At 37.5% G+C, this 14,785-nt stretch overlaps 1 protein-coding gene across 3 annotated transcripts in view; it reads right to left on the reverse strand.

Moving 5' to 3' along the window:
• Positions 1–14,785, reverse strand: part of DIP2B (disco interacting protein 2 homolog B) — a 285,417-nt gene that overhangs the window by 36,152 nt on the left and 234,480 nt on the right. For all 3 annotated transcript variants that reach the window (XR_005218442.1, XM_037846827.1, XM_037846828.1), the window contains 3 exons: positions 11,561–11,762; positions 7,429–7,538; positions 7,217–7,297 (listed from right to left, as the gene is read on the reverse strand). Coding sequence is in view for 2 of the 3 variants with exons in the window: in XM_037846827.1 (XP_037702755.1) it covers positions 7,217–7,297; positions 7,429–7,538; positions 11,561–11,762 (393 nt within the window). In the remaining variant the exon portion in view is untranslated. The remainder of the gene's footprint in view (positions 1–7,216; positions 7,298–7,428; positions 7,539–11,560; positions 11,763–14,785) is intronic.

The following is a 14,785-nucleotide window of genomic DNA, read 5'->3' on the forward strand; positions in this document are numbered from 1 at the left end:
TGTTAGCTTCATAAAATGAGTTAGGTAGTGTTCCATTTTCTTCAATGTTTTGAAAGAGTTTGAGTAAGATTGGTGTCAGTTCTTTCTGGAAAGTTTGGTAGAATTCCCCTGTGAAGCCATCTGGCCCTGGGCATTTATTTGTGGGAAGATTTTTGATGACTGATTGGATCTCTTTGCTTGTGATGGGTTGGTTGAGGTCTTCTATTTCTTCTCTGGTCAGTCTAGGTTGTTCATATGTTTCCAGGAAATTGTCCATTTCTTCTACATTACCCAGTTTGTTGCCATACAGTTGTTCATAATATCCTCTTATAATTTTGTTAATTTCTTCAGGATCTGCAGTTATGTCACCTTTTTCATTCATTATTTTGTTTATATGGGTCTTCTCTCTTTTTGATTTTGTCAGTCTAGCTAGGGGCTTGTCAATCTTGTTGATCTTCTCAAAGAACCAACTTTTGGTGATATTTATCCTCTCTATTGTTTTTTTGTTCTCTATGTCATTTATTTCTGCTTTAATCCTTGTTATTTCTTTTCTTGTACTTGGTTTAGATTGGTTTGCTGTTCATTTTCTAGCTTCTTCAGTTGATCCATTAGTTCTTTGATTTTGGCTCTTTCTTCCTTTTTAATATATGCGTTTAGTGCTATAAATTTCCCCCTTAGCACTGCTTTTGCTGCATCCCATAGGTTTTGGTATGTTGTGTTCTCATTTTCATTCGTCTCTATATATTTAGCAATTTCTCTTGCTATTTCTTCTTTAACCCACTGATTGTTTAGGAGTGTGTTGTTTAACCTCCAGGTATTTGTGAATTTTCTAAGTCTCTGATGGTTATTGACTTCTAATTATATTCCATTGTGGTCAGAGAATGTGCTTTGAATAATTTCAATGTTTTTAAATTTATTGAGGCTTGTTTTATGTCCCAGCATATGATCTATTCTGGAGAAAGTTCCGTGAGCACTAGAAAAGTATGTGTATCCTGGTGATTTGGGATGTAATGTCCTGTAGATGTCTGTTAAATCTAATTCATTTATCAGATTGTTTAGGTTTTCAATTTCCTTATTGGTCTTCTGTCTGGTTGATCTATCTATAGGAGAGAGTGATGTGTTGAAGTCTCCCACAATTATTGTGGAAACATCAATTGCTTCCTTTAGTTTTGCCAATGTTTCTCTCATGTATTTTGTGGCACCTTGATTGGGTGCATAGACATTTACGATTGTTATTTCTTCTTGCTGAATTGCCCCTTTTATTAGTATGTAGTGGCCTTCTTTGTCTCTCAAAACATCCCTGCATTTGAAGTCTATTTTATCTGAGATTAATATTGCTACACCTGCTTTCTTTTGGCTGTAGCTTGCATGAAATATTTTTTTTCCATCCTTTCACTTTCAGTTTCTTTGTGTCCCTGTGTCTAAGATGAGTCTCTTGTATGCAACATATTGATGGTTCATTTTTTTTGATCCATTTTGCGAATCTATATCTTTTAATTGGGGAGTTTAATCCATTTCCATTCAACGTTATAACCGTGAAGGCATTTCTTGAATCAGCCATCTTATCCTTTGGTTTATGTTTGCCATATTTTTCCCTCTGTCTATTAATATCCTTTATTGTACCCATACCGAATCTCTTTAGTACTGAACCTTTCTCCAAGTCTCTCTGTCCTTTCTTTGTTTCTCTGTCTGTAGGGCTCCCTTGAGTATCTCCAGTAGGGCAGGTGTCTTGTTAGCAAATTCTCTCAGCATTTGTTTGTGAAAAATTTAAGCTCTCCCTCAAATTTGAAGGAGAGCTTTGCTGGATAAAGTATTCTTGGCTGGAAATTTTTCTCACTCAGAATTTTAAATATATCGTGCCACTGCCTTCTCGCCTCCATGGTGGCTGCTGAGTAGTCACTACTTAGTCTTATGCTGTTTCCTTTGTATGTGGTGAATTGCTTTTCTCTTGCTGCTTTCAGAACTTGCTCCTTCTCTTCTGTGTTTGACAGTGTGATCAGTATGTGTCGCGGAGTGGGTTTATTTGGATTTATTCTATTTGGAGTTCGCTGAGCATTTATGATTTGTGTATTTATGTTGTTTAGAAGATTTGGGAAGTTTTCCCCAACAATTTCTTTGAATACTCTTCCTAGACCTTTACCCTTTTCTTCCCCTTCTGGGACACCAATGAGTCTTATATTTGGACGTTTCATATTATCTATCATATCCCTGAGGTCCATTTCGAGTTTTTCAATTTTTTTCCCCATTCTTTCTTTTATGCTTTCATTTTCCATTCTGTCATCTTCCAGGTCACTGATTCGTTGTTCAACTTCCTCTAGTCTTGTACTATGAGTGTCCAGAATCTTTTTAATTTGGTCAACAGTTTCTTTAATTTCCATAAGATCATCCATTTTTTTATTTAGTCTTGCAATGTCTTCTTTATGCTCTTCTAGAGTCTTCTTGATTTCCTTTATATCCCGTACTATGGTCTCACTGTTCATCTTTAGTTCTTTGAGTAGCTGCTCTAGGTGCTGCGTCTCTTCTGGTCTTTTGATTTGGGTGCTTGGGCTTGGGTTATCCATATCGTCTGTTTTTTTCATATGCTTTATAATTTTCTGTTGTTTTTGGCCTCGTGGCATTTGCTGAACTTGATAGGGTTCTTTTACGGTTTGTAGACCTATTGAAGTCCTTATCTCTAATTTATCAGATCTACAGCTTCGTGGAGTACACTTTCTCTAACTAACCAGCAGGTGGTGTCCACGAGCCACCTGTTCTCCACAAGCCAGTTCTCCCCTGCTTAGCCTTTTTGGTGAGTGGGGGAGTGAGTCTTGTGGGGCCCAATTGGTGTACCAAGCTTGCGTGTGTAGTTGGCGTTGCCTGCCCTGTATATGGGGCGTGTTTCTGGGCAGTCGGGGAGGGGGGGTGGCTCTAACAATCAAATCTCCCTGATGATCCTAGAGTTTTAAGCTGCTGCAATAGTCTAATCCTTCAGTTCAGTCCTGCCACAGTTTGTCTCTGTCACTGACCCACAAGTCCTTGGTATTGGCATATGGCTCCTGAGACTTGCAAGTGGGCCCCTCTTCCAGGCTGTGCACCCCAGGTCCTCTGTTGAGGGATGACTGTGCTATGTCACAGGTGAGTGCCGTCCCCCCAGGGCAGTTCTGGGCTGCTGGGCTGTGTAGGGAGGCTCCCAGTCTGCTGAAATGATGGCTGAATGGGGCTTTGTTAATTCACACTGCTCCACCTTGCCAACTCTGGGACAATCAGCTGAGGTTGCAGGGAAGGCTAATGTCCACACCCAGTTTTGTGGTGTGTGCCTGTTATTTGAAGCACTTCCGTCACACTGGGTTGTCTGGGGCAGCTCTGGGCTATGGGGCTGGCGATGGGCAGGAGTGTTTCCTGTCCACCAGGATGGTGGCTGTGAGCGGACACCCCCCTTTTCTTGGGAAGTTGTGGTGTTTAGTGAATTTTCTCAGCCACTGGATTATTGCCTTTTGTCTCAGAGCTCTCTTAGTTCTGCTCTTGACTTGACGTGCCCAAATTGCAATTCTTTGAAGCTTTCTGTATTGGGCTTCTTAGAGTAATTGTTTTAGAAAAAGAAAAAAGGATTTAAAAAAAAAAAAAAAAAAGGGCCCTCCTCAGAGATCTAATGGGTTATTGAAATGCTAATAGACAAAGCAACCAGGGCCATTAAGGAAAGGTCCACAGGGCAGAGAGATCAGCTTTTCTTTGGGATTTGCATATGTGCCTCAAGGCTTGAGCTCCGCCCTTCCCCTTTTTGTGTTCACCAGAACTCCAAAAATCCTCTGCTTTTATTTTGGAGTTTTTCGTGTTGTTTTTTTTTTTCTATGCCTGTCTCCTCTCTGTTGGGCTGGCAGCTCTCAGATTCTCTGGTGTCTGGTCTCAGTCTATCTATGGTTGGAGTATGGATCAGTAGAATGAGTTTCCAATAAGGGCTGCCACTGCAGTTCTCCCTTCTCCTTCCCGGAGCTGGCAGCCCCTCCTCCCATGGGACTGAGCCTGGCAGGGAGGGGCGCGGGTCCCCTGGCCGCAAAAACTTACAGATTTCGCTGATCTCAGCAGTTCGACATTTTCATGAGTGTTGTATGAAGTATGCCCAAAGACAGATTGCTCTGTGGTGTCCAGTCCACGCAGTTCCTGGCTTTCTACCTACTTTCCTGGAGGAGTAACTAAAACTTACAGCTCACCAGTTTGCCATCTTGCCCCGCCCACCTCCATTTCTTTTACAATGTGAGCAGGTACTTAGAGAATATCAATATTAACTTAAATTAAACATACTTATTTATAATCTTTCTTGTTTAAGGTAGCTTAAAAATACATACACATTTAAATTTTTTCAAGTAAGAATATAAGAGTAAAGGGAAAAGAAAGGAAATAAAAGTAGGATGCAGCCAGGAGGGAGGCCAATACAATAAATACTGGCTACATGATTATGTACATTTGCCGGACATTAAACTCAAATTTGGCTCTGAGCTTTCTAACAACAAAGATGGAAACAAAAACAGTTACAATGAACCAGGTAATTAATAATAAAGATTAGGAGATTAGAAGACAGTCAACTATTCCTGATCCTGAGGATAATTTCTCCCATGGGTCTTCATAAATATCCTATTGTAAATTCAAGTTTCACTGAGCTGTGCTTTTTGAACCTTTTTTCCCTTGTAAAATATATCACATATAAGAGAAAGTGCATAAAATATAAATGGATAGCTTAGTGAAAAATTATAAAGGAAAAATCCGTTCAAGAATCAGCATGGCATGAAAGAAACCGTTCTCAGCAGCTCAAAAGCACACCCTTATGTCCCCCCTGCTCACAGCCTTCTCTTTCCCTCCATCGGTTCTCCTACATTCACTTTTCTATGTTAATCTCTAATTTCCTTTTCTTTATATTTTAATCACTTATGTTTGCATCCCTAAAAGTTTAGTTCTATTTTTGAATTTTATATAAATGGAATTGTACTGTATATACTCTTGTTCCTTGCTTCTTTCATTAACATTATTTTAAGAATCATCCATGTTGTTGTGCATGGGTGCAGTTCATTCATTTTTATCGCTTTATAAATTTCACTGTTACGAGCATATGACAATTTATTCATCCATTTTACAGCCAATGAACATTGCTGTTCTTGTACATGTACTCTGGAGCATAAATGTATGAGTTTCGGTAGGGTACAGACCTAGAAACGGAATCACTGAATCACTGAGTATGCCTATCTTAAGCATCGCTGGATAAACTGTATTCCAGATGGTTGCTCTTTGTCTATCATGCCAATAACACAGTCTTAATTACTATAACTTTATAGCTTATAAATACCTCAACAACAGACACAAGTTTTACTGAGCTGTTTCTTAAAACAATAACTTTTTAATTTCATTAATATAAAATAGTACATTTTGGTATAGACAATTTGAAAAATATTGGTAACTAACTATAATCCTTCTGGTCAAATATAATGCCTATTAATATTTTGGTGTATATCTTTCTGATCTTTTAAAAATGAGTATATACTATATATAAATTCACATGCAACACACTTTTTAAATACAAAATAGTATCATACTACATACCATCTGTCAGAAATTGCATAGTATACTGGTTAAGAACATGGGTTCTGAAGCCAGATTAGGTTCAAATGAAAGTAAAGAGCTAATTTCCTAGCCCTACCACTTACTGGCTCTGTCACCTCAGACAAGTTATTTTATATCTCTATGCCTCGGTTTCCTCCACCTTAAAATGAACTACGAAATATAATACACCTAGAACAGAGTCTCATATTTAGGAAGTACTCAATTATTATTAAAGTGTTTGACCCATTTTTTCCAGTTACACATTATAAATATTTTCTGGATCATCAACTATTCTCTTATAACACTGTTTTGAATGGCTGCATAGTATTTCATCATAATTACATCATAATTTATTTAGACAATTGTCTAATGTTGCACATTAAAAGTTATAACACTAAAATAAAGATCCCCTTGGCTGAAGTCAGGGCTAAATTCATAGAATGTTTCTTATAACATTCTTCTTTTCGGTTCATGGTATAGCACAGAATCAATCAGTCAATACAATTTTCTGGGCATGAGGGAACAATGTTGTATGGTTACCGAGCTTTCTGTTGGTCTGGGCTAATGCAGAGTCAAATGTTACACTATGCAGAACAGATGGAGTATATTCCTATAGGCAATCACCCATACATACTATTGCTCTAACCAAGCAGCAAATTTAACTTAGGCTCACTAACCAATATTTGGGCATAACTTAACTGTAGCCAAGGTTGGGAGTGGAGTGGGGAAGTAATCTAGATTGACAACTTCTTAATCAAATGTAAGGACCTCAATGAATTCATGGGACTGAAGAGAAGCCCACTTCATGCAGAGGTAGAGTAAGGAAGTCCCAAAGTTTTCTACTTTAAAACAATGATTCTTAAGGTTTTTAATGACTTTTCACTTCAAAGATGCACAGCATATTTTCATCATCAAGCTCTATCACTGCATGAATTCTCAAAGATATACATGTATCAGAATCTAGGAGGATGGGGGGCAGTTGGAGTCAGTTTTCATAAGGCCCCTCAGAGATTCTAACAGGCCCCTCTAGTCTTCCCTCTGCAGGTGAGAACTACTGCTACACAGCACTGTCACAGTACTTTTGGTGTGTGACTCAGCCATTAAAACAAATAAAACTCAGAAGCCTCCCACAGAATGCATAACTTAAAAAATATATAATATTGTGGTGAGCCATCCATTGGAAACATGTAGTTAAATGTGCCCTTGAATATCTTTCAATTTGCTTTTTAGCTGTTAACAATAAAGCATGTGTATTCTAAAAATAATTTTGTTTTTTTAATTGCTGCTCTAAAGTCATTTTTTCCTGGCAGAAATCAAAGAATAAAAAGTCAAACTGAATAAAAAAACAAACCGTATGACATAATGCATTCTGCACATCTGTACATCTGTGTACTGAAGTGTTAGCCCCATTGTTCCTATCAGAACTGAATAAAGAAGGCTTGATTTCAACAAAAGAAGAGACAGCATTAAATAACACTCTAGCAGATCACATTTCAACCTTAAAGTGACTACAAAATTTACCCTTATATGTCAAGACAAGGAGAAGGCAATATAATATAACTCAAAGGCGATAAAAGAAAATATTTTCTGATGAAAGAAAGAAATCAAGAGTGTCTAAGATATTCCCACAGTATCCAGCTTATTAGACATATGACTGAAATTTTAATACCTTGGCATTTAACAGCATGAAGAGTACATGGTCAGGAGTTGCCTGGGCTCGCCACTGTAAAATCTCTGCCAGAAACTGGTGCTGAAGTCATAAAGCAGAAAAAATAATCAGGGTCAGCAACTCTTAAAAAGCTGTATAATGCATCTTCCATCTGAAGTGTAAGTTCTGTCCTTGACTTGCTTGTATAAGGTCAACTCTTCAGGAAAACTTACCTTCCTCACTAAATCATTCTCTTCAATTTGCCCAAGATCCCTTCCTGCAGCTTGTGCTATGCGTTTTCCAGCAACCAGATTCCCAACCATCACAGAAGCAGGGCCTACACCTGTTAAGTAAAGGCAAAAATCAACTCTTTGGAGATGGCAATTCAAGCTTTATACCCGCCAAGCGTTTCCAGACTGACCCAAACTGATTCAAATGTTCATTCAACACTACTGACTGAATACTCGTCTAGGCACTGGGAACGCAGTAGTAAGCAAGACAAAGAAAGGCAATCATTAAGTACATACACAAATAAATAATGTCAGACAGTGGGAAGTGCAAGCAAAAAACAACATAAGGTGACGGGAGAGACAGAGATGAAGGGGTGACGAGAAGCAACAGGCTACTTGAACTATTTTAGCATGGGTAGTTAGGGAAGGTTTCACTCAGAGGACCTTACTGTTTCCCATTGTTTAAATAATTTCATGTGCTCCAACCATGATACAACCCTAAAAGACAGCTTAATGTAATGAATATCTAGTCTAGAAAGAAATCTGCTGTCTACAGGAACTGAAAGTGAGTTCACCAGAAAAAAAGCGCTTTATTAAAAGTGAATAATGAAATTGAGATTGTGAGACATTCTACAAGACAACTCTTCAAAAACATCCATGTCTTGAAACACAAAATAAGGCTGGGAATGTCTAAATTAATGACATGAGCCAAATCCAATACATGATCTTGATTCAATACAGATTTTTTTTTTAATCAGCTATAATCTACAAGTAGATAAATTTGAATACAGACTGTATATTATTAGAGGATGGTATTAAACTAATGTTAAATTTCTTAGATTTGTTGATGGCATGTGGTCAATTAGGAAAAATTCAGGAGAATGTTTTTGTTCTTTGGGGATACATGCTGAAATACTTAGGAGAGAAGTGTCATGATGTCTGCTTTCAATATGAACAAGTTAGGGTAGTCACTGCCTAGACACCCCTGAAGATGGAGAAAGAGAATAAGTGAGAGGAAGGGGTAGCAACAGACAAGATAAGATTTAACAAAGGTCTATGAATACTGAAACTTTATATAAATACATATATATTTTTAGATGCTGGAGTGTTGGAATAGCTGAAAGGAGGTAAATGACATGGTGGCACTGTAACCTATACATCCTTTGAAATTTGCTCTATAGCTACTCATTGAATTGTGCTTTGAAAGTCTTCACTTTTCTGTATATACCCTATGCTGCATAATGAGGAAAGAAATGAAACCGTGGAACTGTAACCTATAACGATTTTTAAAATTACCTATATGACTGCTTGTTGAGCTGTACATCAAAAGTTAACACCTTTCTGTATGTACGTTATATTTTACAATAATGAAAATCACTGAAGCTGCAGAACTATGACCCATGACATTCTTTGAAATTTGCTCTGTAACTACTTGTTAAATAGTACTGTGAAAGTTATCACTGTTATGTATATATGTTAAAGTTCACAATTTAAAAAAATGCGTTAAAAAAAAGAAAAAAAATGCCTTGAGAAAAAAATAAAGGTGTGACATTTATAAAGTAAATTTTATAACATCGTCTAAAACAACAGCAAAAATACTTGGGGGGGGTGCCTACAAATTCTCTTAAAAAAAAACAATTAAAAAAATCACAAACAAATAAAAAACCACCTTCAATGTATGCTAATAGAAAATAGCAGCAACTTCCTGAGGCTGTTCTGTGTGCTTTTCTTGATAAATAAAGTCTATGGGTCACAGAAAGTAAAAAATAACCGAAAGCAGTAACATCTAGGAGGCTCAGTACTGACACCTAATATTACTGTAAATATGCCTTCTTATTTTTCCCAGAAAAGTCTGTAAATTTCCTGTGGCAAAGACTGTTGGTCATGGACCCCAATATCTTATTCTCATCTTCTTTAATAATAGAACTCCCAGTTTTTAGCCAAGCACATGCCTAGAATAAAGACTACATCCTTTAGTGTGGGACAATGATATACGTAAGAGGAAGTAACAGGTGCAATTTCTAGAAAATACGTTTAAAGGGGAAGGGTGTTTTCTTCTTTGCCCTTTCTCCCACCTGCTTACTGGACTGTAGAAATGATGGTTGGAGGTTGGGGAGCCTAACTGGATCCGAGGCAGTGTGCTAGAATGGCCGTGGTAGATTGTTTTATTTTCTCACAATGCTTCCATTCCTCCCTGTCCTTGTAGTGATTACATAGGAGGAATATACTTCTCTGTCCCATTGACTTTGGGCATGTCCTGACTTGTTTTGGACAATGAAATGTTAGGTACGTGACATAAACAGAAGTTTTAAATATGTTTGGGTGGTTTGGCTTGCCTGCTTCCTCCTGCCATCTGCCTTGAGAAAAATAAGACCCAGGTAGCTGCTGGTCCCATGATGAGGACACATGGAACAGTGCTGAACCCAAGTGACAGCATGGACTCAAGCCAAGCCCAGCCAAGTGGCAGAAACACAGCAGATCCACAGACCCGTGAGTGAAAAATAAGTGCTTGTTATTTTAAGCCACTGAGTTTTAGGGCTATTTGTTATGTAGTGTTTCTATAACAATAGCTGACTAATACTTTCTGTTAGAGCAGAAAGACAGGATGCTGGCATCACAATGACTGAGGAGCTCCCATCACAGCCCTGGATGCCTATCTCCTGAATTTCTTTTACCTGAGAATGAAATGGACTTGACTCTTGTTTAAGCTGCTATGTTTTTCTGATTAGTAATACACAGACTTCCTGATTTTGACTCCCCTTTGGAATATTAGCACCCTTAAAGTATTTTTTCTACTAACAGTAACTTATAAATATCATACATACTTTAGCTCTACAGTGATATTCAGATAAGATTAGTTGATGACTTAGTTGACAATAACATCTAGATAAACAACTGTGATATGATTTTAAGCCACCAGACCACTACAGTAACTAATGTAAAGCAGATTATATTAGCATTTGACAAAAAATCCTTTACATCATGTTTACCTTTCAGCAAAAACCACCTTACAGAAACATAATTAAATGCACACTTCCCTTTCTGATTTTCCCATACTTCCATCTCCTCTTTCCAACACATTTAAAGGCTGAAGTGTGTGTGTGTGTGTGTGTGTGTGTGTGTGTGTGTGTGTGTGTGTGTGTGTGTGTGTGGTGTGTCCTGTAAAGGACAGATTTTTGGCTTTCATGTGTTTCAGGCATAAGAATCTCATGATTCTTAACTTCTCAATTAAAATGAAAAATCAACAATAAAATTTAATGATTCCATGTTGGATTTGAAGATATTTTAATCTGACTGATCGTCAATCAATTAATCCTGCCTCCTACTCAGCCCTGTAATCTAGGCCTGTTCAGAAATTAAACAAAAAGGTGAAGTTGATTACTTGCTTTTTTCTTTTCCATATAGTAATCCACATACTCTTAGCTGTCACTTGAATTCATAGTAATAGGGCAAATGGAAAGCATGTTGTTTACTTTGTGCTTTTGGTCTTGTGCTTAAGTATCTTGCTCTCTAGAGGCATAATAGGTCCAAATCAGAACTAAAGCCAAAAGGGAATGAGGGATGACTCTAGCTAAGAGATTACCAGCAGAAAGGCAGTATAGTATAGTGACTCAGAGTGTGGATTTTAGAGTCACAATTAGCGTGAATCTCAGCTCTACGGCTAACTAGCTTATATGACTTTGGGCATGATACTTAACTTTTCAGAACTTTGCTTTCCACATCTGGGAGTAAAGGTTTAGGATCATATATATAAAGTGCTTAGCCAGTGGTTGGCATTTTATAAATAAGCACTCATTAAATACTAGCTATTCTTACTGTTACCAGAACCTTCCCTCACAGGGCTTGCTTTATTCTAGTTGCACACGTGGGATTCTGATCATCTTGACCCCATACCACACAGGCAGGGTGAAAGGAGACATACTACTGAAAATTACTCAGAAGAGGCAGGCAGCGGTAAATCCAAAGAAGCCCATTCTGTGGGGTCTCAATCCTCCTTGCTTTCAGTCAGCTAATGCTATTTCTTGTGTTATCAGCCTTCGTAAAGTCTAATTCTTGAGAAAGAATCAAAAATCAAGAGAACTCAGCTTCTTAAAGTTACAATTCTCATGTGGTATCTTGGAAGGCAGCATATTACCTGGTTGCTTTTGCCGGGGTTTTGGTAAATTGGTCACACATGTATGTGGGCACATGAGGATATTGCAAGGATGCAGAGACCCCTCCAGAAAGAGCTGTTTTGTCTGAGATATATGGATCCCTCCTAGTGGAGTTTTTGGCAATGTATTGGCAGGCACCAGAGCAAGACAATAAACTCCCACTTGATGAATGCTATCGATAGCCTGAAAAATAAAAAGAAAAATATTCATGAAATTAATTTTACTGTACTTGACATCCTTCTGACATTATCCATTATTTTACTCTAGGATTTTTCTTTCTCTATCCATTCTATAGAATCTGGCAGATCCCAGACATGTAAAGGTACCTAATCCTTCCTTTCAGATATAGTGGAGATTAAGATTTAAGAAGAGATTGAAATACAGTCTAAATGGAGAGAGGCAGATACTGATTTGTAAGCTTCAACACGTTCTATCTTAAGTGATAATGTCAAACACCTAGAAATTTGTTTTGGTTCTTCAAATCTTTTAACTGTCCAACATAGCTCAATTAAACAAAGGCAATATATTTTTGTTATGAAAAAATATTCTAAAAGCTCTCTAAATGGGCCCCCACCACTTAAGTGATTCATCATGTTACCATGCTGCTCTTCTGCACAACATCTGAGGTGAATCCCACAGCACACTGAATGCCAGAGGCCACAAGATACACTCAGTGTATGCTTAATAAGAGTCAACTGTGCTTGGTTCTACACTTGTTTATGCCAATTGTTAATGTTATTATGCTTACATAATTTTATTAAATATTGTATCACTGATAAAATATGAGTGCAAAAAAAAGTGAGAGAGTCGAGATTTGGAAAGATTCATTAAAGATGAGTTTCTCAGATGTGGTCTCTCTCTCTAAGCCAACCTTGCAGGTGAACTCACTGCCCTCCCCCCTAGGTGGGACAACTCCCAGGGGTTAACTCTCCCTGGCAACGTGGGGACATGACTCATGGGGATGAGCTTGGCCCTGGCACTGTGGGATTGAAAAAGACTTCTTGGACCAAAAAGGGGAAGAGAAATGAAACTAAATAAAGTTTCAGTGGCTGAGAGATCTCAAATAGTCAAAAGGTCAATCTGGAGGTTATTCTTATGCATTATATAGATATCCCTTTTTAGTTTTTATGTACAGAAAGAAATATCTGAAACTGTTGAACTGCAACCCAGTAGGCTTGATTCTTGAAGATAATTGTATAACTATATTGCTTACACTATGTGACATGTATTGTGAAAAACTTCGTGGCTCCCACTGCCTTTATCCTGTGTATGGACAGATGAGTAGAAAAATGTGGACAAAAAGTAAATGAATAATAGGAAGGGATGGTGGGCATGGGATGTTTTAGGTATTCTGTTGTACTTTAATTTTTATTCTTATTCTTTATTTGTGTGGTAATGAAAATGTTAAAAAATTGACTGTGGTGATGAATGCACAACTATGTAACAGTATTGTGAATAACTGTACACTGTGGATGACTGCATGGCTTGTGAATATATCTCAATAAAATTGAATCTAAAAAAAAGTTTCTAAGAACTACTGTTGATACGTATGGACAAACTGATTCTAAAAGGGAAAGATTATGCATTCAAGTCACCTTTCAAATAACCACATCCTTGTGCCAACTTAGAGGAAGTGAAACCAGAAATCCAAAGCAATGCATACAAATGCAGTCTGTGGAAGTAAGTGGACTTGGAACTCAAAATGGTATACTTACACTCACAGAAAAGGCCCTATTTTCTACACAGTCCACAAAAGGAATGTACATTTGTATGCTTTGTATTAAAATTTAATACCTGAGGAAGTTCTCATTTTTATGATTCACTGCTTCAACCACCTTTTAAAATTAGCTGACAACTATTAATACCAGTTGCAAACATTATTAGTTAAGAGGGTTGTACAGGATTACCCCTAAGTCTTACTGGGAAAGGCGATAACAGCCTTCCAAAGAGAATGTATTAACCATCATAAGAGATGGACAAGGCCTTGTATTAAAACAACTTAAAAGGGCAAAGAAATAAAGTTGAAAATCATATTTCTTAGACAGAGTAGACTGGGAAATGGACAGTCTGGCAGAGTTCTTATGTTTTTGGTATTTCAGAATATATAGAAAGTTAGTAAACGTATTACATGTAGCCTGTATCCCCACTAAAAACACAACATCTGGTGAGTCATCTATTAACCAACTTTCCTTGGAAGGTACAGAGTTGGGTATTTAATTTATATTATCTATGGCCCTAGAACTGAACAACCTCTGAGCTCTAGAACCTATGGTGTCCTTTACTGCTCTACTTTGGATCCAAACGCTCCAAGCTGAGAAGTTACATAGACTGGGAAAATAATGCCTTTTATTTCATGCCTAAATCAGACCAAAATGAGTTTTACAAGAATTTGAATTAGCAGGTTAGTATTGTATTTAATTCCAATAGTTGTTTCCCAAAGAGAGGTAACAAACATGTTAGGAATTTCAGGTATACTGTTTCTTATAATAGGAAAAGCCATGTATAATGTACCACAATGCCCCAAAGTCCATTCTGAATGAAATAAACTGGGTTTTCTGTTTGTTTGAAAATAGGAACAGTATGAAAAACATTCTTTTTGCAGGTCAGAATCTTACCCATCATTCAGAGATCACTCCAGTTCTACTTTTTTCATAGTATTTCCTGGTTAGTGTATCTTTAATAGATTCTCTTTTCTCACATTTTCTATTACAAATAGCCTATTCTAAACCAGCTGATAATTCAGAACCACAGACCATCAGGGTGGGAAGAAATCTTAAAAGTCATTCAGCCCTGTCACTCATCTCATGCTTGCATTGTTTTTTACAACATTGCTATTAACTGGCAGTTAATAAATCCTAATGTCCAAGATGAGAAGCTACAGACATTGGGAATACTTCCAAGAACAGACAAGTTGTTATGACAGGGACAGTCATGCTTTCTTTGGACCTTCCATCTATCTAACAAATATTTACTGAGCCTTCTATGACTATGGACTGGCATAGTTATCAGGCTCTAGGGACTGATCAGTAAACAAAAGTGGCAAAGTCTTTGCCCCCATGGGGCTTATATTATAATGAATGTAAAAAAATTTATCTTACATGGTGATAAATACTGAGTAGAAAAATAAAGAAGGGTAAAGGACAGAGTGAATGAGGATGCTATTTAAGACACAGTGAGCCCCTCTAACCTCCTTACTATAGATTATG

Source organism: Choloepus didactylus, chromosome 8 (assembly GCF_015220235.1).
Source record: "Choloepus didactylus isolate mChoDid1 chromosome 8, mChoDid1.pri, whole genome shotgun sequence".
NCBI classification, from domain to species: domain Eukaryota; kingdom Metazoa; phylum Chordata; class Mammalia; order Pilosa; family Megalonychidae; genus Choloepus; species Choloepus didactylus.